The following is a 26,249-nucleotide window of genomic DNA, read 5'->3' as shown; positions in this document are numbered from 1 at the left end:
TGCTCGGGTGCTCGATAAGCTTCGGGAAAAGCCGAGCATATCCGGAAACTGCCGAGTAGTGACGCCGAGAAGCAGCCGTAGCGACGCTTGTTGGAGTTTAGACAAGCGGAGGGAGCAAAATGGCGGACGAAGATATTACGCTTGATGGGAAACCTCTACAATCGCTCCGAGTTGCGGATTTAAAAGCCGCCTTGGAGCAAAGAAACCTCCCGAAGAGCGGGCAGAAAAACACCCTGATAAAGCGACTGAAAGGGGTAAGAATTAGCTCATGTCCTGGACGCTTGTCGAGTCTGTCTAAGTTCAGCAGGAGGCGAGAGACGGTGGGGGTTAACATTAGAGGCCGTATCGGTGGAAAGCGGGAATACATAAACCGTCATGCACGCGTTATAACACACAAACAGCACTTTGTTTTCCTTGTAATGTGTAACTGACAGTGCAGAGAAACTGTTCACCCACCGAGCTCCGACTTAATTCTTTAGTACCCTCAGTGCACCGTGTTGCACACAGTTGAAGTGTGCACCTGTCAAGTCGAGGCCTACGCGGAGTGTAAGCAAGCGGACAGCCGCACATAGTGTACAGTAGCGTCGTGCCCGCGCTCCCTGTGTGTTTCTGTTGGGGTTGCAGGGGCGCGCATAGCCATGTAAACACAATTTTACGAGCTGAAAAACAAACAATTAACACCGCTACACTGTATGTGTGTCGTAAAAATCACTGCTGTCATTTACATAATATTTGCAGCTAACAATCACAGGTTTCCGGGTTGTTGAATTTCGACTTTTAAACGTATCCTCATAGAAAGAAGTAGCTCTTAACTGGAGAGCTACTACTCAAAATAACTTAAAGTTAAATATGTTGACAGATTATGGAGTATAAATTGTCAAAAAATATACGTTACGGGTACAAAGAACTCAAATAATAAAGCTGTTTAAGTAGTTATTTAGCATTTGGTAATTAGCATTAGTAGTAGCGTTCCATTCTATTCGGTCGTGCTACAACAATAGCATGATAATAATAGATTAAAGCCTATAATTGGCATGTGTTTACTTATAACATGAATCCCTGTTGGACTGGAAACCAGTTTCTTTGTAGTCTTAAAACGTTTATATGAGGCTGCACTGGTGGTAATAGTTGCAGACGGCCTTCAGGATTTGATGTGTGGTATTAGCTTATAATGATAATAGACAAATATTCCAAAACATGTGTAAATTTTTTGTATTATTTTTTTAAAATGTTGAAATCTTCAAATAAATTACCACCCAATTTGTATTTTCCTCTTAAAGTTGGAGAAACACTTTTGCACGACAGCCAAACATGTTGCCTAAGGAGGCGTCAGTGCAGTAACTTGAAATTTTTTATGTCTTATTTTGAATAATTCAGTATTTTTAATCTGATAAGTTAAGTAAATGTCTTATTTTAGGATAGTCGTAGGCAAATATGACACCAGAATTGCTGCAAATACTCAAAAAACTGCCAAAGTGGTTGAAAAATGTACTTGTTTTGTGAAATAAGAATAATGTCCTAATACAAGAAACATAAAAAAAACAAACATTTTTTTATTCTTTTTGTTATTTGCCAGTGTCGTGTTGTTTTTGTCTTTTAATGACTCAAAATGAGACATTTTTATTGGACTTTTCAGGTGTATTTTCCTCATATTGGGTCTAATAAGACCATTTTTCTAAAAATTACAGATCAGCTGTTTGTTGATTGTTTGAAAATTACTCAGACCAGCTCTAAAGAAGTCTTACTCCATCCAGTGTCTGGACTGTTGCGCGTTTATTACCCACTTGTAACTCCTCTTCTTTTTGCTGTTGTAGGCGCTAATGTTGGAGAATCTTCAGAAATCGTCGTCCTCTCACAGCGGGCTGCAGCCCAACTCACAGGTAAGAGGATATGCTTTGTTGGTTTCTCTGCAAAAAAATACAAATACAGTCCACATGTGAGTATTTTATCCTGGTGATATTTTCTTGTGGAGAGGAACCTCAAGCATATGTTCACACAAGCGTGTCATGTTTTGAAAAATGCATCAACAACATGCTGTTTTGTGCACTTCAACGTTTCACAGATTGGCGAGGAGATGAGCCAGAACAGCTTCATTAAACAGTACCTGGCCAAACAACAGGAGCTCCTTCGACAGAGGCTGGAGAGAGAAGCACAGCAGGATGACGAGGCCGAAGGTGAGACCAAAATAAACTCAATTTCTTCCATTAATGTGAATTTGACATTTAAAGTTCTAACAATAATCAATATTAAAGAAAGCTTTCATCGAGAACTTTGGGGCTTAGACCTGATCGTGTCTGCGTTTGACAGAGAGCCAAGAAATGCCAGAGGAAGATGACGACCACTCTGACGACAATGACAGCTCCTTTATGTCTGATAAGGTCTGTAACCCTCACAAACTCAACGATAAAATGAGAATCATGAAAAAGTAAATAATCAAACAGGACACACTGAGATGAAGGAAGTGAGCAGCTGACAAGGTTTTATTCAAAGATTTTAAGACGATTTTAAAATCCAGTAAACAAATGTTCTTGTTTGCATTAAAGATAATAAATTAAAGATGTTTACTTTCTCTTAATCTGGCTCTGCTGTTTTATCTCACGCAGCAGCATCGCTCCATGCCCTCCCAGCCTGCGATGACCCGGGATGATAAAGCGGCAGGAAACGCAATGATGGGTCAAGCCATGATGGCGTGCGCTGCAAACATGGACCCCTCTGCCACCCTCCACCCTCAGGAGTCCTTCGACGCTCCAGGAGCGTGGATGCAGCGAGCCGCCTTTCTTCAAGGACATAAAGAGCCCCCGGCGCCTTCTCCTCCTCGCGCTGTCGCCTCCCTCTCAGTGCGCGTCCTGGGCCAGCCAGACCGCCAGGGGCTGCCCCCGGCCGTACCTCGAGCCCAAGAAAAAGAGGGCACCGCACCAAGCGAGCCGGGCTCAGCTCATTCTGTCTTACACCTGAGTCGATCTGCTGCAGCTGCTGCAGGAAGCCGCGCACATGTGGAGGATGATGACGATGACAGCGCCGATGATGAGAGTGAGGATGATGATGATTGGGGGCCTGGACCAGGAGGGGTAAGACGAGGGAACAGAGCGCCACCACAGCCGCAGCAGATGCCGCAGAGTTTCCCGGCAACTGCTGCAAGATCCAAACGCAAGCTCCAGCCTCCACAGCACATCCCACCTCCTCAGGTACACCACACACCAATGCAGCTCCGCCACCCGACTCCTCCTCCATCTCCGCCTCCTGACCTCTTCCCCCTCCCTGACACTCCCAAGCAGAGCCCGCCTGATGCAGAAGACCAGGAGAGGGGTCCAAGAGTGAGGACGTTTCCTCCTCCCAACCTGCAGAGGCAGGACTCTGACTCCAGCTCCCGGTCCAGCAGCCCTGAGCCCCCCATGAAGCGCAAGCCGGGGCCCCTTTCTCTGCTCGTACACAAGATGGAGACGGAAGGAGCTTTCGCCTCAGCTGCAGGCGTGTCAGGAGAGTCGGTACACTCCACCGCTGGGCCGGCCTGCTCCAGCAAATCTCCTCTGCAAAGACTGGACAGAAAGAGGCTGGAAGAGGAGAAGGAGAAGGAAAAGCACGAGGAGCAGGAGGGAGAAAGAAGGAAGCTCCAAGAGGCCGAAAAGGAGAGGAAACGCCTGGAAGAAGAGAAGGAGAAGGAGCGGAAACGACTCGAGGAAGAGGAGAAGCAGCGTCAAAAGGAGGAGCAGGAGAAAGAGAGGAAGCGCCAGGAAGAGGAGAAACAACGCGTGAAGGAGCAGCAAGAAAAAGATAGGAAACGCCAGGAAGAGGAGAAGGAGAGAAAACGCCAGGAAGAGGAGAAGAGAAAAGAGCAACAGCAGAGGAAGGAGACGGCACATAAAGGCCGGGTGTCCGTGACACAAGCGCAGGATTCCTCTTCAGATTCAGACTCCAAATCTGACTCTTCCTCTCACTCGTCACGATCCTCCTCTTCCTCAGGGGAAAAAAATCGCTCTTCAAAGCAGCTGAAGGTAAGAGAGTCATCTGAAGTCATTCCCTTTTTTCTGGACATTACTGTAGCATTTCTGGCTCAGCTTGTACCCTGACTTTTTTAAAATGACTATTTTACAGAAGGTCGACCAGAGACGAGGAGGAGGGGATGAGAAAAAGACTGACGTGGGTAAAGAGGCTGAGAAACGACACCCTTCCAAAAGGTCAGTAACTTTTACTACCAAAGGAATTACAACCAGGATTTAAATTTTTCTTATATGACTGCTTACTACTGTATCAAGATGATCAATTTAGCCGATCAGAAGAAAAGTAGACTACCTATGTGCACATGTATTGTGTTTTCTTAATTAATCTGCCGCCACTTTTACAGTAGTTATCTTTGCTTAGTCACCTTGGGGGTCTTATGGCAACAAAGATATACAAAACACATGTATTTAAAACACATCAAATATCTTCTGTTGTCAACATTTTAAAGTAATGGATAAAATATGCAATATTTAATAGTTTTTTATTCTTGTGGGTGTTTGGCAGCTGGCACTTTGGGAACTACTATTTTAAAAACAACATAACCATTGTATTTTACAAGAAGAAAACTTGGACTGGCGCGCAAGATTTACCACCACAAATAAAAAAAAAAAGATAATAAGAACTGTGAATGAGAATGTAGCAGCCACCTCTGGACATGAGAAATGCTAAAAGTGCTAAAAACAGCAGTTTGAATTGTGTCTGCTGAGTGATTTTTTGCTTCAAACCAATAGGCAAAATCCCTTTGCACACCATACGCATATTTTTGCATGAATATTTGGCGTGTTATTTATTCATTTTTTGTACCTAATGTTGTTCAATTTAAGCTTTCACACCGACAACATTGCGACTTTTATTTTTACAGACCAGAGACGATTTTTCTAAAATTTTGCTTGTGACAAGTACACGACCGACCAATCAAAACAATTCAACCTTGATTATGTTTGTGTCGCTGCACCCAAGGATTACAAAGACATCGTTAAAAGGAGAATAGCTGCGGAGATTGAATATGAAGCATTGAAATTTTTCGCAATTGTGTGACGTTTATTTGCGTCGCCATTGATGTGCAAAGGCCTTTTGGCCAAGTAAACAGACCTTCACGTCATTAAAAAAAAGCTATTTTCAGGCTAATTGCTAATTTCACTATTGGTAAACACTGTGCAGGGAGTGGGGGATTTTTTTCTAACTCAGCTGTTTAGATATTGAGATCACCAGTTTGTCCAATCAGAGGCGCAGCTCACGTGATTGACAGGTCCGGCACCCCATAGCTGTTAGCAGGTGGGCTCAAAGCCCGCCTCCTGAGTCAGCATTTCCAATATGGCCCCCACCGGTGATGGGCATCATTTTTTTATTATTTATTTATTTATTTGTAATTAAAACCAATGCACATACATTTAGTTACAGAAAGAAAACATACAGAAATATTGGTAGAAATAAAATAATGCATAAAAAATACATAAATCAGAATCAAATACTTCCTGGATTAGGTGGCTTCTTGCCCGAAAAGAAAAGACCACATTGAAACTTAAAATATTTCCCCTTTCATAAACTACTTCTGGTTAATAACAGACCTGAGAGGTGAAAATGCCTTTTAAATCTCCTTGAATCATTCTTGAGCACACCCCGCTCCTCTGTCACTCGTTTCTAAATATAGAAACGTGTATTTCTCGTCAGGCATTCTTTGCGGCAGCTCAGAAAAAAAACTGCGTAGCTCCTGCTTTCATCGAGAAAGGTGTGACCTGTACCGCGTTACCAAACGGCTCTTATTTAATTTAATTTAATCTAACTGTAGGCAGAGGAAACCGTGTTTTCAGTCGTAGTAGTGTCCCGAGTAAACGTTATTTTCCGACTCTTTTATTTTGGAAGTCTCAGACCGGAACATGTTCTTTTTTTTAACACTCGGGTGAGCTTGACGCTGGTCTCCTTATCCAACATGGCCGCCATGCAGGCATTGCATCCCTGATACCGACGCAGTGAACGAATTCAGCGCTGTGGAAGAAACCGTTAACGATTGAGGGATTCGTCTTTAACGATTTAAACCTCCGTTAACCGGGAAAGATAGACGCGGCGGATTGTCATCTGTCATCCCCGGGGGTTCCCTTTCAAGGCCGGACAAAATGCTGTCCGAAGGCAACAAAAACGGGTAAGACAGAGGCAGAGGGAGAGCCAGAGGGCGACTCAAGGCTTCAGGTCGCCGGTTGAACATTTTCATCTCTCGTGTTCGGAGCAGAGAGGAGAACATGAACCGGCCTATCGCGACCTGCCATGTTGTAGCCTCATGTGCTGACTGCTCCTTCCCTGTGTGCTGGATATCATGACCACATTGGCCTGGTCGTGTGTGTGTGTGTGAATGTGTGTGTGCGTGTTACACATCCGCCCATGTGAGGGAGACCCGGGGCTGGTACGATCTTTTGTTGAGTAATAGCATTTCGGGGTAAGAAGAAGGGGGTCTCCTTTCTTTGATCAGTGCTTAAAATAGCCCCACACTGAAGCTGCATTAATAAATAATGTGTTCATGCTGTGATTCCTCCTCTCCTCTGTTTCTCCTCTTGACCTTAGCATTTTTGTCAAAGGAAAACCTCATTCAAATTGTGCACGTCTTTATTTTCTCCTCCTGTACACGCAGCCTGTTGTCTCGCCCACATACGGCTATATTTGTGTTTTAAGATTTGTGTGGCTTTAGCCGGTAATGATCTCAGTGTTGTCAAGGGAGATCATTAAAGCAGACATCTGTTAGCTGTACAGTCAGTGAGTGTGAGTGTGAATGGGCCCTTATGGTGTGATATAATTCTCCCAGCTGGCCCTGGCTCTCACTTTCTCCTCTCCTGGGGGCTGACTGCATGTCCGATGTGAGCAATGACGGTGTTTATTCTGTTTTATGAGTTGATTAGCACCATGGGCTACAAAAAATGATGACAGGTTATTTTTTTTAACTGAAGGACTTCTGCCGACGTTAATGCAAGTAGGGCTGCAGCTATCGAATATTTTAGTATTCGAGTATTCTACTGATAACCCCATCGATTAATCGAGTAATCTGATATAATACATTTTTGTTTAGTTAAAGAGCAGTTATTTTTCAGATGAAAATTTTTCTCTTTAAGAAATAGAATTTTCTGATACAGCATGTCAATAAGAGCACTTGCTTTGGTAGCTCCAAAATTTGTAAACACACTTTGACACATTTTTTTGTTGCGGACCCAAATGGCACCTTAGTCTCCAAACTCCAGAAAAGAAGCTAGATGTGTTGCTAGTTGCTATTTTGTATAAGAGGTAGCTTGAGGGGTCTGAAAACTCTCTTAATATGGCCTCAGCTCTATTTGAAATACCTCTCTTGAATCTTTTTTAAAATTAAACGATTCCTCGAGGCGGAGAAAATTACTCGAGTATTTTTTATAATCGAGTACCTCGAATGATTCGAGGAATCGTTTCAGCTCTAAATGCAAAAAATCCTGACCTACAAAAAAACTTTGCATGAATGATTGAATGCTGCATTTTAGGCTCCCTTTGAGTTTTTCTAGAAGTTATACCAGTTTAAGGGCGTCAGTTTTTGATAGACTGTGATGTTTTTTGCCATATTACACTCACTAACCGTTGTTCAGACTCTCAGTTAATCACTCACTCTTTGTTCCTGTGGTCATTACATCCACTGTACCCGGCCTTCCCTCCCCTCTTTGATCCTGGGGGGGTTGTATTTCTAGTTGGCATCTGTCTCCCTTTATAGTCAGTGCAGGTGCGTCTCTGGCCTTGCTTAAAATCCACACACACACACACGCGCGCACAGAGGCATTGACATCCATACCTCTGGCAAACGAGAGGAACCAGTGTGGTGTGGAGGAGGGGAGAATGCTGCCCTCCTGCCCACACTCCTGCCAGGAGCTAATCTTCTGAGGAGGAAGCTGAAAAGGCTCCATTTCAGTTCATAGATTAACATTAAAGTGGTCATGTGACGCATCATGGCCAGAGAAAGGCTCGTATGAGTTAGTCCTGTGAGTAATTATAAAAAACTTTGAGTATTTTTACAGCTTTTGATGTCAGTCCCAAGGAAGTTTCTGCTTTAATCCTGAACAAACAACACGTCACTTTGTTTTTGAGCCACAGGCAGATTTGTTTTCACGTTGGAGGTCGCTGAGGTAATTACAACAATCTGAGGTTTGATTCATTCTTGATTCTTAGAAATGAGGCTTTTGAAAATCCTTGCTTCTTCGAAAGTGAACAAATTAACGTGATTTCCCTTCAACACAAGCATCGCATCATGAAACGTATCAAATGAAAGGCGACTGCTCAGCGCTTTAGAAAGAAGATGTAATCCTCCCACCCATGAGTGCTGCCTGGTGCCTGTGGAGGCAGCGGAGGAGCCTTTTGAGTGGGATACTATATATATGTGTTGAATGATGAATCTGCTTGATTTTGCTCTCCATCTTACGTAACTGAGAAGGAATCCAACAAACTGTGAGAAATGATTGAATGTGAGGTCTGACACTCAGAGACTAAAGTGGCTGAGTTCAAGCTGAAGACCACACACGTCGTGTCAGCTGTGCGTCTCAGTGTATGAGTTAGTTTGAGGTGTGTGTGTGTGACCCTGGATGTCTGTTGGCTTGGGAGTTATTTATAGAAGAGTGACCCAGATCACTGCCCCAAGCACCAAACTTATCACAGTATCCATCTTATCCTGATCTTTTCTGAAAAAACTGGACACCTCATTGTCTTCACTTTTGATTAAAGGTTGTAAATTTGTTTCTTTTTAGGTATCCAATATGGATGCCAAACCTTTCTCCCACAGTCTGTGGCAGGCTCAGGGGGCAGTCACACTGGTGTGACCGCTCTGAACCGTGCCCAGGCATGGCACTCTTGCTTGGAACTTGTGCTAGGCTTTGGCACACTTTGGAGTGGTGTGCTTTGGCACGGTACACCTCTCGCACAAGCATGAGCACAAGTACGCAACTAAGTCATGACATGCAATCACTAAAATAGCCTCTCTCAGCAATCATTTTGGAAAATGGAGGGCTGTGTCCAACCAAAATTATTCAACAGAAGCCAAAAGGTAACCCAAGTTGTTGCCATGTTCTTTGTGTACTGTACCGTACTTCATGATGATGTCAGCAGGCAATGCGTGTGTTGTATTATGACATAATGGCGTATGACAAGAGGCAATCATGTTTAGATCTGGTTCATATTGGAGTAATAGGAGGGTCAGTGGGGAATGACACTAAAGGAGGCCAGTTGTGCTGGAGTCTGGCACGGTACGGATGGCCAGGGTGGCCAAACCCCCAGATCTGTCCAGCATAAGTACGCAACTTGGACATGATGTGTAATCACTGAAACAGCTTCTCTCAACAATCATTTTGGAAAATGAAGGGCTGTGTCCAACCAAAATTATTTAACAGAAGCCAGAAGGTAACCAAAGTTGTTGCCATGTTTTCTGTGTACCGTACCGTACTTCATGATGACGTCAGTGGGCCATTCGTGAGTTCTACTGTGACATAATGCCATATGTCAAGAGGCAATCATGCGTAGGTCTGGTTCTTTTGGGAATAGTGTGACGGTCAGTAGAGAATGGCACTACAGGAGGCGAGTTGTACTTGAGTCCGGTACGGTACAGATGGCCAGGGTGGCTGCACCCTCAGGTATGTCCAGGCTTTGTGCAAGCGCATACAGCAGTAGAACAGTACTGTTGTTACAACCATCATGGTGTATGGTCTTTTATAGGAATAGAAATTAACACAAACTTCACATGTGTTTCAGTGAATCACCGTCTAAAATGATCCACACGTTGCATTACCTTAAAGGTAGAAAAGCGTCGATGTTGCATCTGGCCTAAATGAGTTAAAAATCAGTATTCCTCTAATCTTCCACCACAGATTTTCATATTGTTGCCACAACACTTTTTTCACTCATGTAAAAAATGTTTGAAGTTTTCACCTTTTCTGATTTGATGTCGACCGTTGTTAGAGGTTTGATGCCTGATTGAAGAGGTCTGAACTCTTAGGTCTTCATCAACATTAACCCAAGCCCAGGCGAGGATAACAAGCTTACAGAATCAGTGTCACCGACCAGCATCAACACCCAGACAGTCTTGACTCACAAAGCCTATTTCCCCTCCACCTTCTCACCCTGCGTCTTCTCCATCCTGCAGGGAGGTGTCGGAGCCCAGCGCCGCCGCCGTCACAGAGGTGGAGCCGGACTCGGAGAGCTCTGTGGCCCAGCAGCCACCCTCCGGGGCCGAGCCAGAAAACAGCGAGGGCCAGCTGGAGGAGGTAAGGCCACTGAGAGGGTGGGGGTGCCCGGGTCTCTGCTACATCTCTCACTAACCTGCATCCTCATTCATTAAAAGCATGTGGAGTTAGCAGCACAGGCTACGAGGGTCACCTGAATCTAACATAACCCTGATGTTTGGATCCTGCAGAGAGTTTATCTTTCAGCTTCCTTTTTAAAACCTTAATAAGAAACTCACTTTGGATTTTTCTCTCAGGTGAATGAACAGGGGTTGAGTTGGAGTTGGGTCCTCAGATATTGAACAGTTAACTAATCCCTTTCACCTGCATCTAACACGACTTATACTTCACACCTTCCTCATTCACTTAGATGATCTCTCACACACAGTTCATGTCTGTCTGGTCCCTGCAGGTGGATGTCTCTGGGATGCTAATAGTAAAAATAGTAGCGTGTAAAAAAAATAGCATTAAAAGTTAGGAAATCAGTGTTTGGTGGATTACTTCTTTGTAACAATGCTTCTTAATAATAAATACTTTTAGAAAGTGTGTTTATTTCACCTTTAAATGGTGCCACATTTAGAAGCAACAGAAAAAACTCCTTCTTCTCTTTAAGACTCGCCAGGGTTCAATTTGAGGTTTTGCATCTCCTTCACAGGCCCAAGACAAGCACCAGACACCCTCTCACAGATGTTTTGGTTTTGCTCAAAACTAGGCAGGTTTTTAAAATTAATATTTACAAAAGAGTCTTGTAGATACCCTTAAGTCTTCCTATAACAGCAATTTAAAGATATGCAGCACCTAGGCCTGTCACGATAACAAATTTTGCTAGACGATCATTTTCCAAATTATTATTGCAGATAAACTATGTTATTGTCAATTTTATTTTGATATTTTTTTTTCCATTTTTTCATTGATGTAATTATGATAAATGGGATAATAAAGTGAGTACACCATATCAAAAGCAAGAAACTTTAATTTCTTAAGAGTATTTAACTGTAATTAAAAGTTCAGGATGTTTTAAATGAATTAAACAAAATAAATAATACTAATCAAAAACAATAAAACATAGACCCTGTCTCTAAAGAAAAAACGAAACTCCGAAAAAAACAACAATAAAAACTAAAGCCTAAATAAAAGGGAGTTTATACAGTTCCTGAATTGTTTGTAACATGTACTTTTTCCCAGTCAATCCGTACTGTCTGTCAAACATTTTTAACATTTTTGGCTTTCAACCGTATTGAAGGGCTGCATTCCTTTGGCAATGTAGCTGTCTTTGAGCGCCCACCATTTGGTGCTTTTATTTCTATTTACTTTGCAGACCAAAAGCCTCAGTAAGAGCGGATTGTCAAAGAACAAGGCTCCACTGTACCTCCCCTTCTTCTTCTTCGTCGCCACTGTTTTCAAACAAATGCGACATATCAGCTCGTTGGTGTTCATGAGCTCACACTTTGTTCATTCTGATAAAAAACAAAATATTCCCACACTGGGACTGTGGCAGGCGGCTTAAGAACCGTATCTTTGGTGCCATCACTCATATTAGCGTGTGTTTCCTCCTTACCCCTCAGGACTCTCGCTTCAGCTCTCTCCGTGTGTACGCGCGAGCAGCTCAGTCTTCACCCCAAAGATTGCATTTTTGACAGATGCTTACTCCGCTATAAATCCGCTAAATCCGCTATAGAACCTATGCACCTCGATGTTGGGAAAGATAGACGCAGTGAGCCATCTTCTCTTTCAGCCTCTTTGGTCGAAAGAGAGGAGGAAAACAAACATGCACGTGTCAGTTTATCGAGGCTGGCAAACTTACCCAGGACGTTTTTATTTATCGTTCTGTTAATTGATTTATTGATTATCGTGACAGGCCTACATACTGGTGCATCCCTAATACTCACACACTGGTGAATGGTTTCACACAAATGTGGCGCAGTTTAAATAAGAAATAAACCGACTTTCAAAAAGTGTTATACATATTGAAAAGAAGAATTGTTACAACAAAGAAGAAACTATTTTACATGACTTGATTGTTTGCTAGAGCTCATTATGAAGCTCTGGATAAACTGTGTGCATGCATTAAGCTAATCAGCTGCTTTGTTGCTGGAGTTCTCATCAGCATGTGGTTTATTTTTTACTGTAGCGTGCGTGCGTGTGTGTGTATGTGTGTGTGTGTGTGTGTGTGTGTGTGTCAGCCTTGTCTCCACCTTGTGTTTGCATGAGTAATGGACCCTAACAGTGTGTGTAGAGATGCATCAAGGGCTCGACTCTGCTGTTTCTTTCAGCCTGTTACCATCTCTCTGCTCTCTGGCCTGCTCCTCCTTCCTCTCTTTCCTTCTCTCTTTTTCTCCCCCTCTGTCTTCCCTCTTTCTTCTTCCTCCATCTCTCGCCTCTGTCTCCCATCATGACCGCTTCTCTCACTTTATATATTTATGGTGTGACTGCTGTTTAAAACCCCATTGATTGCTTTGTTATGAAGGTGCCCATGCCTCTTCCATTGCCCCTAATGGTACCTGCTGCGTACTACTACTACCACCACCACCAACACCAACACCTCCTCCACTCCTCCTCCTACTCCTCCTACAACTCCTGTCTCGCTATGCCCAAGTGCGCCGCTGCCACCTGAGTTAGGCGCAGAGTCTGCGACCACCTGAGTCTCGGGAGGCCTCGCTCGCTCCCCGTAGCCCTGCGGCGACGAGCTGAGCCAGCAAGATGTGGCGCTCGCGTCCACGGCAACTGCAGCAGCGCACAGTTACTATGGTAACCCCGCCTCAGGGGGTTGGGAGGCTGCTTGCTGATCAGAATCAGACTGGACTGTGTTACTCTGGTGGTGATGGATGGTGGAGTTGAGGAAGAGGAGGGTGTGTTGAAGCTCTGTGCGGCCTCCCTCTCAGTCGAGTGTTCACATCCTCATCTCCAACCTCCAAAAGACTCTTCAGCTCTTCAGTTTTAGCTCACCTCCTGCCCCACAGTGCCCCCTGCTGGCAGAGAGGGCTCATGACTTTTGGACTGAGAATTCACAGCAACACCAAAGTGATCAGAGCTGGAGCATCTGTACGATCACTGTTTGATGTTTTATACTGCTGAAAACACTCCAACAGAGCAGCCGAATAAAACTGGGACTATTTTTTAGAGAAAACTGTGGATACGGCATAAAAATACAGACATTTACTCTCTGAAAGACTTGGACATTTCTTTGCCTTCTGTCATAATTTGCCTCGACGTGTGATTTCTACAGCTCAGATGGACTTTTAAAATCTATGATTGCGCTCCAAGTAGCCGTCTAAAGGCAACTTTTCTCATTTCAAGGACGAGGGATCTGACACACGTCGTGTACCGGCTTTTAAAAGTGCTCTTTGACTTTGATCGCTCACCCTGAGAGCAGGATTTACTCCAGAGACTCCTTTCCTCTGCGGTCGACCTCCACTGTGACTCAGCAAATCTCGACTGGGGAGTTACGGTGTCCGGCGTTGCAGAGTGCAAACTTGCTAAAGGACGACTGCATTTGTTGTTTATTTCCTGCTGTAACTGTCAGACCCTGCATTCTGTTTCTTGTTTTGACACCTTTTTTGGATTATACCAGCAGAAGAATCCTTCTTGGTTGCATTTCTCAACTTTTATCCCAGAGACAAGAACTTTCCTCTGATCTGCAATCCCTCTGGGTACGAACTTTCAGAACCACCTGGATGTAAAACCTTTATTTTTGACACTCCACCTGGACTTTAAAATGGAGAAATGGACAATAACAATGAAAGACAATAACTCAAAGTTTCCCTGATGGATTTTTTTGGGAACCTCACAGACTCAAAGTACACGTCAGCCCCCCTGTCCCTGTCAGAATCCATCACACGTGTATTCAAAGACTGAGAAAAGACTCTGTGATCCGCACTCAGCCGAGAAAAGTCCCAAAAAGCCCAATCCAGTGATCAGTTCCTCCCCGGTGGCTAATCTGCACACTCAAATCGAGCCCCACCCACACTCCTCTGCCTTCTCTGATTGGATTGGCTAGATACAGTGCACGCTGTGGTGCGGTTGGGCCATAGTCGAGCCAGTAAGGAATCAGGTGTCGAATGGTACCAGGAAATGACCTGTGATTATTCCTCTGTTTTAAAATGTTTACTATTCTTAAGGAGAAAATATCTTTCCTCTGGATCTTTTTATGAATAATTTATAATTTTCAAAACAACATATTTAAATATTAATTCGCATTTGTTGGACTGTGAAGTGCATTGCAGTTTCCATTTAAAAACTAGTCCACAAATATGTCAGCATTCATTGTAAATCAATTGTAAAGTAAATCTTTAAGGTCAAATTTAAATCACTTCAGTCCTGCTGACAGATTTTAGAGTCTTCAACACTCAGTTCTCTGCCTCTGCTCAAACTATCAACACCACCGACGCGATAATCTCAAGACCTATTTAGAAAACTTTGGGATAGATGTCACAGAATATTCAGATGCTGGTCGTTTGAACAGGAATTAAAATTCAGAATAAGTCTTAGTTCATTGAGTTTGGCTGAAAATACGTTATGTTCAGGTGAAGTGAGGTTAGCTCTAATTGTCGCATCACGTTAGCTTAAAATATTGCAGTATTCAGTGTTCACGGACAATTGTTTGCTGTAAATGTATGATATGTGTTAGCTTTCCAAAAATTCAAAAAAGCAGGGCTAAAACATTCAATTTTAAACCCACTGACATAAACTTAAAGAGGGGTATTGTGTTTTTTTTAAGGCTCTATAATCTCCCTCTTGTGGTAGGAGCTTGACGTGATATACAGCTCAAAAAACCCAGAATTTTCTCACACTGCCATTTAGTCGCTGTCTCTTTAAGGCTCCTCGCTCGACAAACCACCTTCCCTCTGATTGGCCCGCCCCTCCAAGGGGTCATTAATCAGTTAGGACAGACCGTTCAGAGTAGTTTACAGACAGATTCAGAGATTTTTACAGCATAGATGAAAACATGCACACATTTAGTCTGAACATCCAGCACATGGGAAAGCATAATACCCCCTCTTTAAAAATATGAATACACCCTCTTTTTAAAACCAGAATATTCCCTCTTTAAAAACCAGAATACCCCCTCTTAAAAAAAAATTCAGAATACCCCTCTTTAAAACTCAGAATACCCACTCTTTAAAAACCAGAATACCCCCTCTTTGAAAAACCAAAATACCCCCCTCTTTTTAGAATCACAATACCCCCTCTTAAAAAATCAGAATACCCCCTCTTTAAAAATCACAATATCCCTCTTTAAAATTCAGAATACCCCCTCTTCAAAAACCAGAATACCCCCTCATTAAAAAACCAAAATACCCCCTCTTTGAAAACCAGAATACCCCCTCATTAAAAACCAGAATACCCCCTCTTAAAAAAAAACTCAGAATACCCCTCTTTAAAACTCAGAATACCCACTCTTTAAAAACCAGAATACCCCCTCTTTGAAAAACCAAAATACCCCCCTCTTTTTAGAATCAGAATACCCCCTCTTAAAAAATCAGAATACCCCCTCTTTAAAAATCACAATATCCCTCTTTAAAATTCAGAATACCCCCTCTTCAAAAACCAGAATACCCCCTCATTAAAAAACCAAAATACCCCCTCTTTGAAAACCAGAATACCCCCTCATTAAAAACCAGAAACCCCCTCTTTTAAAACTAGAATACCCCTCTTTTTAAAACCAGAATACCCCTTCTTTGAAAATCAGAAAAACCCCTCTTTAAATACCAGAATACCCCCTCTTAAAAAAACAAAATACCCCCTAATTTTAAAAGTAGAATACCCCCTCTTTAAAAACCAGAATAACCCCTCTTTAAAAACCAGAATAACCTCTTTTTAAAAATCACCCCCTCTTTAATCTGAATGGGATTTCGATGTTTTATTCTTCTAATTGCACCAACTTGAGATAAGTTTAGATATTGAAGCCTAAAGATTTATCAGACAGTCACTGGACTTGTTTTCCTCTGGTGGACCTCATCCTGTAATAATGCTCTACACTATCGTGCACATCATGCACTGACCTCATCCTCGGACACACACTTAAAAAACATCACACTAACCCACAAAAGAGAAGCAGCCTAAGATGTATCATCCGTCTTTGAGCAGAGCTGGAGAACTTTGGTGTCGGAGTCTCTCGGTATCAACCGAGCACCGTCTCTTCATGATGTGGTTCGTTTGGAGCCTCTGGGCCTCTGTAACTTTGACCCCCTCGTCCCCTCCCCTCCTCCACTTTTCCTGTGTCACCTCTTCTCTGTTGTTGCCTGTTTGTGTCAGAAGCCGCGGTTCTCATGTCGCCCCGCACCCCTGGGGTTTCTGTATGCTCTCTTCCTGTCTCTGTCCCTTTCCAGAGCACCACGCCTAAGGCTTTCGCTGCACGCAAGATCTCCCTGACGAGTAAGTACGCCTGCTACGTCCTTCATGAGGAAACAAACCAGGATCCTAATGAAAAAGAAAACACCTGATTCCTGACTTTGAAAACTTTACAAATAATATCTTGTCATCTGCAGATGAGCTGGTTTTTAGACAAAACTATCTAATCACTCCAAAAATGTTAAAGTTCACGTTTCTAACCCAGTAGGAAAAAGATTTTGAGAAATATTAAACGTTTAAGGATATTCCACAAATTACCGTAATCTCTGGAATATAGGTTCTAGTATTTATAGGAAAATGCAGTTTTTGTTACAGGTGAGCATTTCAAGCAAAACTACTTCTTGATACACAGCAAAAACTAAAATCTGATTAAGTATTTTTCTTATTTTCAGTAGATTAGTCTTATTTAACTTCAGTTTGAGCCTCATTCACCAGAAAAATGTCTTATTTCAAGTTATATAGACAATGACGGCTGAATTCTTTGAAAGTAAAGAGAAAAAAATCTGCAAACAAAAAAAAAAAAACTGAACACAAGTTTGAAGAATGAAGCCCAGTGCATTAAGGATGCTGCAGCATCACTTGCCTGTTCAAGCGCCATCTTCTGGGGTAATTACGGTACTGCAACTAACAGTCCCTTTCTCCCTTTCTGTCATTAACCCTGGTGCATTTGAAGCACTGATCTTTTTAGATAAGAAGGGTGTTAAAATGTGTTGAATGTATAAACTTTTACTCAACAAAACAACACGCTAACGTGCTAATGTGGAATCCTACAGGCTGCAAAGTGGAAAAATGAAATTAAACAAAAAGAACTGAAATAGAAACAAATGAAAAAGAATATGAAGCTTGGATGTGCTTGTCTCAGATCCTTTGAATTAGACGGATACTGTTTTAATATTTTTATATTTCTGGTCAAATCATCAGGGTAATTGTTTCTGCATGGTGTCCGTACATCCTTGAAAAGCCTTAAAAAGTCTTAAATTCATCAAATCCTCAAAACTCAGAGGACTTAAATTATTCAGGTTCGGGGCTTTTGTTGTTGTAGTGAGCATCAGCGTGCACTTCCTGTCATGTCCAGACTTAAACTTTGGGCTCTTGTGTAAAATTCATTTTCATTTTAATGCTAAAATAGTTAAATATTCCCACAGACCCCCTGACTTTATTTATCATTTTTTATACTTTAACTTATTTGAAAGCAAATTAAAGCAATAAAATTAACTTGACTATCGGTCGAATTTGTTAAAAAATAAAAGAGGTAAGCTGATATCTATCAGCCCAGATCTTAAGCTTAAAAAATAATGACATTTTCAGTCATTTTATTTACTTTAATCCCTGTGATATAAGTTATGTGCATGCTAGCTAGCCAGTCTGGGACTATGGATGTCTGTTTGGATTGCAACACAGCAGTATCCCCAACCATCACCTTTATTTATAGCATTTTTGTCACCTTTTTAAAGGTGGCGTTAAAAAGTCTTAAAAAGTCTTAAATCTGAATTACTGAAACTTGCAGACACCCTGTTCTGCTTTCAGGTATAGTTTAGAGTAATTTGGTGCTGATTTTCTGTTCAACACTAAGCTAAATCTCCTCCTCATGGTCTCATTTTTGTCCTCTGCAGGCAGTAAGACATCTCCGGCCGCCACGGACGGAGGAGCGGGAGATTCTGAGACAGGAGCTGCAGGAGGCAGGAAGAGGAGGTGGGGCTCCAGCACATCAGTGACCGCGAAGAAACCGTCCATCAGCATCACCACAGACTCCCTGAAGGTAAGGATGCTATTCCAAAATTTATGACAACAAAACTGCAGAAAGCTTTTAAATCTGGGTCTTATTGTGACATCTACTGCTAGCTTCGCTGTAAGCTAGCATTTCAAAAATGAGGATTCAAAGAAAAAAAAGTGCATAATTAATTTGTGACAATATATTTGTCTCCTCCTCCAGTCTCTGATCCCAGACATCAAAATAAACCAGGAGGCCGTGGTGGATCTGCATCCAGAGGAGCTGCAGCTCTCAGGGGACGAGGAAAACCTCGACAACAGCCGCGGCGACCAGGACCAAGGCTTGAAGATCCGACGCACCGTCACACAGGTCAGGAGACGAACACGAATCTTCACGTCTCTGTTTGTTGATTTTTATTGTTGTTTCCAGAAGTGACTTTGTGCGTTTTTTTTCCTCCAGGTTGTTCCGGATGAGAGTCAGGAAAACGGACAGACAAATGAAGAAGAGGAGGTGGAGAAAACGGAGAATGAAACGAAACGGCGGCCTTCCAGAGACAAGAGGAAGAACAGCGTTTCTGAGGAGACGTCAGAAGCTCAGACGTCCGTAAAGCTGGAGGCAGAGGCACAGAAAGGTGACACCTCGTCTTCTTTAACTCTTCATCTCTTCATTTCTTATCCAACCAGCTGACTCCTCCTCTTCTCTCCCTCAGTCACCCCCAGCGACAGCCTGGTGCGCCGCTCCATCAGTCAGCAGAAGTCCGGCGTCTCCGTCACCATCGACGACCCCGTCCGCACAAACAGGCAGCCCTCGCCTCCTCACGGCAAAGTCTCAAACATCGTCCATGTGACCAACCTGGTGGGTTATTCTCCTGCGACGTCATTCTTCAAAACTTCACCCTGACTGCTGCAGTTTGTGGTTTGAGCCTCTCCATCATTTCTGTAATTACAGCCAGGAACCTGTACTTACTCAGGTATTATGTCTGCAGTCAAACATCGCCCTGAATCAGAGGCGAGCTCTGTGACTAAACACTGAGACTCTGCGAGACCAGACATTACTCGTCTAATCACTGACATTTGCAGATTCTCTGTAACTTGCATCATCCTGGCAGAAGCAGATTTCTGAGTCTCTTATCTTTAAGGAAACAGGATCACTGAATGTAAGATCCATGGGAAAAACAGTGGTGAAAGTGTTGGGAGTTTTTAAACCTTAAGTCATCCTCAGAAGCAAGTCTCTGTGTTAGGGAAAGAGGATTAAGTTTCCTCTGTAGGGGGAAGGTCAGGAGTTTTAAGGAGAGCTTCTTCTTGAGCTTGAAAGGTTTCAGTAAAGGATGCACGATATATCGGCATCAATATCAGTATCGGCCGTTATTTACTCATTAGCTGCCGGCATTTTTAGAGCATCTTGAACGATCTTTCAAGACCCAAATAATATTGTTTTCCATGACTATGTAAACACCAAAACTACTTAAGAAGAGTGTACTCTCTTCTTCTATGTCTCTCTTCCTGTTTTTTCAATCCAACTTTATTTGTTAAGCACTTTAAAAAACAACCATAGTTAAAACAAAGTGCTGTGCAGGACAATAAATAAGATACAAGATAAAAGAAAATACATAAAACATAAGTAAAATTAATTTTCAAAGACAAGGAGCAATATAAAAGACATAAAACAAATTGAAATGAATAAAAACACAGAAGAAGCAATCAAAATAAAATTAATAAAATTAATAATAATGTTAATAATAATAATACAATCGCCAGCTACTGTGCATCAAAAGCCAGGGAGAAAAGGTGGGTCTTAAGAAGGGATTTAAAAACAGGCAGAGACGGGGCCTGTTTAATATTTTGAGGCAGTCGGTTCCAGAGTTTTGGGGCTGCAGCAGCAAAAGCACGGTCTTTCTCTCTGTACTACCCCGACACATCATCTCAGATTGTTTTTGTGTTTGTTTTTTAACCAATATCAATATCTGTAAATGTCAGTTATCAGCCATAACAACAATATTAAGATTGTGTATAGATATCGGCCCAAGTTTTCATATTGGTGCATCCCTAAAATAAAGACTAAAATAAAGGGCTTACATTTGAAAAAAAAAAAAAAAAAAGATAAATTTTTGGGAAGGGAAAGAAAATGAATGGCCTAAAAAAACTGAATTATGAAGAGACAACCAAATTCCAAATACTGTTTTACTGCTCAATTAGAGCGTTAAAAGTTAGTGTTTTTTCCCAAAACTAAAGAAGCATGACTGAAACTTCATCTGTGTTTGTTGTTGATCCCGCAGGTTCGACCGTTCACTCTGGGCCAACTCAAAGAGCTGCTGAGCCGGACGGGCAGCCTGGTGGAGGACGGCTTCTGGATCGACAAGATCAAGTCTCACTGCTTCGTCACGGTGAGTCACGACAAGTTGACAGATTACGTTAACCACATCAAGCAAAATTCAAATGTCAGGCAACAGGATTAAGATACTTAAGAGTTCTGGTTACGTCCTGTCCAAAGCCCCGTTTCCACCAAGTGGTCCAGTTTGGTACGGGTTGGATTAGTAAAGCCTGATCCTATTGGTGTTTCCACAGCCAACTGTGCCCTCTCCTGATGGGCGGTGTGTAAGCCAGAGGCTAATATCAGCAACGACACAGAGTTCCCCGCTAATAAATCCAACTAAGAAGAAAAACACAGTAAACAAAGAGCAGTTACATTGAACTTTAATTATTTTTTTCTTCCAAGTTTTCATTTAACTTTATAAAACATGCTGCTAGGCCTGGGAGCTGTTTAATGTACATATGCCTGAATGCATTTGAATGAAGTTAAGTGTTGGAGTTTGTATCATTCATAATTTTACGCCAATATTTTCACTTTGGCTGCAATTTATCTAATATCGGCTTTATATATTGGTTATCGGCCTCCTGTATTATTAATAATTGGTATTGGCCCTAAAAGAATCCATATGGGTCTATCTCTGGTAAGGTTTGGCCACATTTTACCAAAACAAAAGAGAAAGGTCAGTAAACTGACTTCTTGATCAAAAAAAGTCGTCAAGTTATGCCAAACTTTTTTTTTTTGCTTGTGTTTTTATTCTGTCCTCCTGGTTCCCCGTAGCAGCTTTACATGATTTAATGATTGACAGAAAATAATAATCCATAATTTTTTGACAGTAGTGTTTAATTTAGAAACCGCTTTGTTGAAGTTACTGTCTCTTTAAGGCTCCCCATTCCACAAACCCCCTCCCTCTGATTGATCAGCCCTTTGGAGGCTTTGGTGTTTGAGGCATTTTCCTCCATTAGAGATGGTTAAAAATATTGCACAATCAATGCATCACAAAGTTTCCCTGCCTGATTGGATATCTGTTGACCTCCTGGCCAGTGGGGGGCGCTGTGTTATTCACATTGTATGGATGAAAGTATAAAACGAAAGCAATAAAACAACCCAAACATCAGACTTAAAGATAAATAACTAACGCTGAATCACTTGTGTGATCACAAACTAATCTTTTCTGTCTTCCTGTCCTCGCAGTACGCCACCACAGAGGAAGCGGTCGCCACTAGAGCGGCGCTGCACGGCGTGAAATGGCCTCAGAGCAATCCCAAAGTCCTCAGTGTGGACTTCAGCGAGCAGGACGAGGTAACAAACACCTGATTGGTCGATTCATTTATTTATTTGAAAGACAAAAGTGTGTTGTTTTTTAAAGGTAGCCAGTTTTAACACAACACCGGGTCACAGTAAATCCTTTAAAATGAGTAAAGACACCGTTATGGATCGTCGCTTCAGCTCCGTGTTGTTTTTCCTGCAGCTCGACTTCAACAAAGGAATCCTGAAACCAGAAAAGGAGCCGGACCACGTCAACGCCCAGCACGGCGTTCCTCAGCCCCGCCTGCCGCCACTGATGCCAGAGCGAGACCGCAACAGAGAGCGCAACAGAGACCAAGACAGGGATCGCGACCGGGAAAGAGACCGAGGCGGCCCGGCTGGAGGAGGAGGAGGAGGAGGAGGAGTGGGAGGAGTCAGGGACCTGTGGGCGGAGCGTGAGAGGGAGATGGAGCGGCGAGAACGAGCCCGAGGCGAGCGGGAGTGGGATCGAGATAAGATCCGGGAGTTCGCAAGACCCGGAGAGGATGACCGGCGATCCAGATCGAGAGACAGGGAGAGGAGGAGGAGGGAAAGGAACAGGAGCAAAGAGAGGAAGACGGAGAAGAAAGGTGAGGAAAGGAAACATGGAGGAGGAGGAGGTGAAAGGATGTGAGGGGAAAAAAAAGTAACCACGGTTTCTTTCTTTGTTTTGATTCGCAGAGAAAGGCGACGAACCTCCCGCTAAACTCCTGGACGACTTGTTCCTGAAGACCAAAGCAGCTCCGTGTATTTACTGGCTCCCCCTCACCGAGGAGCAGGTTCGCCTCCTTTAAAGGGACAGTTCAGTTTTTTTGAAGTGGGGTTGTATGAGCTCTATGTGACCACTAAGGACATTAGATACAGTAGAAAGTCGTCTCCTCTCCCTCAGTAAGACACAGACTGTAATCGATGGTGACGAGGAAATAGACGCTAACAGGGACAGACGTTACCAAATTCAAAGGCTATTTTCTCTGCCTACAAGAACTAAAATCAAAAAGTTATACCACAGTTTAAGAGTACACTACATAAAATATTTTTTAAGTCTTCGGAAATATAAACATCTATCCAGACCTAATTAACTGGTCATGTATCCTTCCGCGCAGCGCTAGTGCGCTCCGTCCCCCCTCCTCCTTTGAGCTGTAGGGAATGTAAACAAGCTATGTTTCGGGCGCCGGTTGTAGCATCGTGTAAGTTTGATCAAGTATTGTAATTCTTTTGTTTGTACTCTAAGGATTGTGAGGCAGCGTAGGAAATTCAAAATGAGTGACTGTGACCGCGACGATGAAGTTCCATTCACTTTGGAACCAAAAGGATACCTGTATGAACCGGAGCACACAGAAGAAGAGCTGCTACAGATGGTGACTGAAAGGAATACAGAGGAAACATCCACGGACACTGGACATCAAGACAGAGTCGGAAATACTCAGTGGTGTAAATGTCTGACAGGGTTCCCGTGGATCCTTGAAAAGTCATAAAAGGCATTGAATTTATAATTCTAAAAATAAGGCCTTAATTGGCATTAAAATGTCTTAAATCCAATTTTCAAAAGTCTTAAAAAATTAACCACATTAATAAGATTTGTGTTAGATTGAACTAAAAAATTTTTTACAAAGTGCATCTGTTTTTCAAAAAGAATTCACTGTTTTATTGTCATGGCAACATCGTGCAATCACAAAACCAGAACTAACAAATCAGTGATGCGGCTGCACCAGGATCTTTCAGAGCAGACTCATGTCTTGGTTTTAACTACAGTGCCTGGAGAGGGAAAAAAAAAGGTGAAAAATTGGCAAAAATAATCCAAAAGTGGCTTAGGAAAATTGATTATGGCAGCAAAATTGGAAATTAAATTTGAAATTAAAAGTCAAAAAACGTGTAAAAATTACAAAAATGTTTATGACAGTGGTCAAAAAAAGTAAATTGGGGTAAAATAGGAATAAAGTTATAAAAATGGGCTTAAAAAGATAAAAGTGGTCCAAAAGTGGGATAAAGTGTATGAATAAAGGTAAAAAAAAAAGGATGAAATTGCAAAAACTGGAAAAAATGGTATGAAAGTGGAAAAAGGATAAAAAATAGGTGCAAAATAGGTATGAAATTACAAAAAAAGGGAAAATTTTGCAAAAAAAAAAAATCAAAAAGTAGCTTAGGAAAATAGTTTTTGGAAGCAAAATTGGGAATTAAATTTGATACAAAATTTCAAAAAACGTAAAAATTACAAAAATCCTTCTGAAATAAAAATAGACATAAAGCTGTAAAATGGGGTTAAAAAGAAGACAAAAAGCGACGTTTTATTTAAAATAAACATTGGGTTAAAATGGCCTCTCACCCAGGTAAATCATGTGGTGTTTTTATTTTGTTGTTTTGTTTGTTTCAATTGTGGTTCGTTGTCAACGTGGTCTCAAATTTGATTTCAAACGGCCTCAAAAAAGTCTTAAATAGTCTTAAATTTAACTTGGCTTGAGCTGTAGGGACCCTGGTCTGAGCTGTGACTCAATGCCCACGGATGCTGAGTGTTACTGCTGCCACGAGTGGGACTTGGTTACAGACACTCTTCAGGTGGCAGCAGTAACACTCAGCATCTTGATGTCCAGTGTCCGTGGATGTTTCCTCTGTATTCCTTTCAGTCTCCATCTGTAGCAGCTCTTCTTCTGTGTGCTCCGGTTCATACAGGTATCCTTTTGGTTCCAAAGTGAATGAAACTTCATCGTCGCTGTCATAGTCACTCATTTTGAATTTCCTACACTGCCTCACAATCCTTAGAGTACAAACAAAAGAATTACGATACTTGATCAAACTTACACAGGGCTACAACCAGCGCCCGAAACATAGCTTGTTTACATTCCCTACAGCTGAAAGGAGGAGGGGGGACGGAGCGCACAAGCGCTGCGCGGAAGCACACATGAGTTAGTTAGGTCCGGATAAATGTTTATATTTCCGAAGACTTAATGCACTTAAAAAATATTTTATGTAGCGTACTCTTAAACTGTGGTATTACTTTTTGATTTTAGTTCTTGTAGGCAGAGAAAATAGCCTTTGAATTTGGTACGGTCTCTCCCTGTTAGCGTCTATTTCCTCGTCACCATCGATTACAGTCTGTGTCTTACTGAGGGAGAGGAGACAACTTCCTACTGTATCTAATGTCCTTAGTGGTCACATAGAGCTCATACAACCCCACTTCAAAAAAACTGAACTATCCCTTTAAGATCTCAGTCATCCACATCTCATGGTGAGCTGTGTCTAAATTCTCCTCTTTGTCCACCAGGTGGCGCAGAGGCTCCTGGACCGCACAGAGCGCCAGAAGGAGCGCGAGAAACGCCGCAAGGAGCTGGAAGAGGAGGACAAGAAGCGAGAGGAGGAGAAGAAGGAGAGGCTGAAGGTGCGGGAGAAGGACGGCGGCGGCACCACAGCGAGCGGAGGAGTAGGAGGAGGAGGAGCAGGGCGAGGAGCTGACGGAGACAGAGATAGGGAGCGTGGTCGAGACAGAGACGGGGACAAGAAGAGGGACAGCGGCCACAGACCCAGACGGCCTTCGGTGGGGGCTGGGAACGGACGGCGCTCTCGTAGTCGTAGCAACCAGAGGGAGAGACGCCGCTGAGAGGAGGTGAAGAGAGGAGAAGAGGAGGGAAGAGCAGGCTGAGTCATTTTTGAGACTTAAATGGTGTCTGCTCCTCGCCGCCGGCGTTGTCTTCCACACTCTTCTGTCCAAACGGAAAATGTTAAATACGTTTATGTAGCTCCTGTCCTCTCCCAGAATCCTCCTCCTCCTCCTCCTCCTTCTTCACCATCGGAGCGTTTCGCCACTGAGGTTTGGAAACCCGCCTCGCCACTCTGCGGGCGCACACTTCCTTCCTCCTCTGTAATAAAACCGTTAAAAATAGATCCCTGAACCCTCGGATGTTTTCTAAGATCAGTTTTAAAGTTCGACTCTTCAGCACTGACTGTTCGTTCTTCTTCTTTTTTTTTTTATTAAACATGACGTCTTCAGGCTGTGTCGGTGAAAGTGCGGGAAAGTCGTTTTTGTTTTGTCATTTTATAATTCATGAATCGTTTGTTTGTTTGTTTTTCAGCCTGGGAGGGTTGTTGTGTGATGTCCCATGAAGTTACAACTCAAGTCTCGGCACTGTAACGTAGGAAAACAGCGCATTCGAGGATGCGAATCGAAATAAATCGTGTCCTCCCTGCACTGATTCTTCAATCAGTATATTAAAGAGGGGGTACAGATAGAAATAAACCCTCAAATAGAGTAATGGTTACAATTTTAATATTTAATTTTAAGAGTTTAGTTGCTTTTTTCCTCCTCCTGCAAGTGCTGAATGTACCAAGAATTTAAAAATGAATAAATTTAAATTGGTTAAAAAAATCGTCTGCTTCCTTTTTTTCCGACACAA

General features: G+C 42.6%; 1 protein-coding gene across 2 annotated transcripts; it reads left to right on the top strand.

Moving 5' to 3' along the window:
- Positions 1-84: 84 nt before the first annotated feature.
- On the top strand, positions 85-26,222 carry acin1b (apoptotic chromatin condensation inducer 1b). Of its 2 annotated transcripts, none has more exons than XM_074699136.1 (17): positions 85-254; positions 1,815-1,880; positions 2,063-2,174; positions 2,308-2,378; positions 2,607-3,992; positions 4,093-4,175; positions 10,130-10,250; positions 16,538-16,583; positions 18,173-18,318; positions 18,493-18,639; positions 18,730-18,901; positions 18,980-19,125; positions 20,546-20,653; positions 21,772-21,879; positions 22,049-22,454; positions 22,546-22,643; positions 25,124-26,222. In XM_074699136.1, exons 1-17 carry the CDS (start codon positions 120-122, stop codon positions 25,454-25,456), a joined length of 3,684 nt encoding a protein of 1,227 aa, XP_074555237.1. In that variant the 5' UTR covers positions 85-119; the 3' UTR covers positions 25,457-26,222. The 2 variants fall into 2 exon arrangements, with proteins under 2 accessions (XP_074555237.1, XP_074555236.1); XM_074699135.1 differs by having other exon boundaries at positions 2,604-3,992.
- Positions 26,223-26,249: the final 27 nt, after the last annotated feature.

Source organism: Halichoeres trimaculatus, unplaced genomic scaffold (assembly GCF_033239565.1).
Source record: "Halichoeres trimaculatus isolate MK-OKI-2021-1 unplaced genomic scaffold, fHalTri1.1 fHalTri1_scaffold_22, whole genome shotgun sequence".
NCBI lineage: Eukaryota > Metazoa > Chordata > Actinopteri > Labriformes > Labridae > Halichoeres > Halichoeres trimaculatus.
The sequence above is the reverse complement of the archived record's forward strand: the minus strand, read 5'-3'. Positions and strand labels throughout refer to the sequence as shown.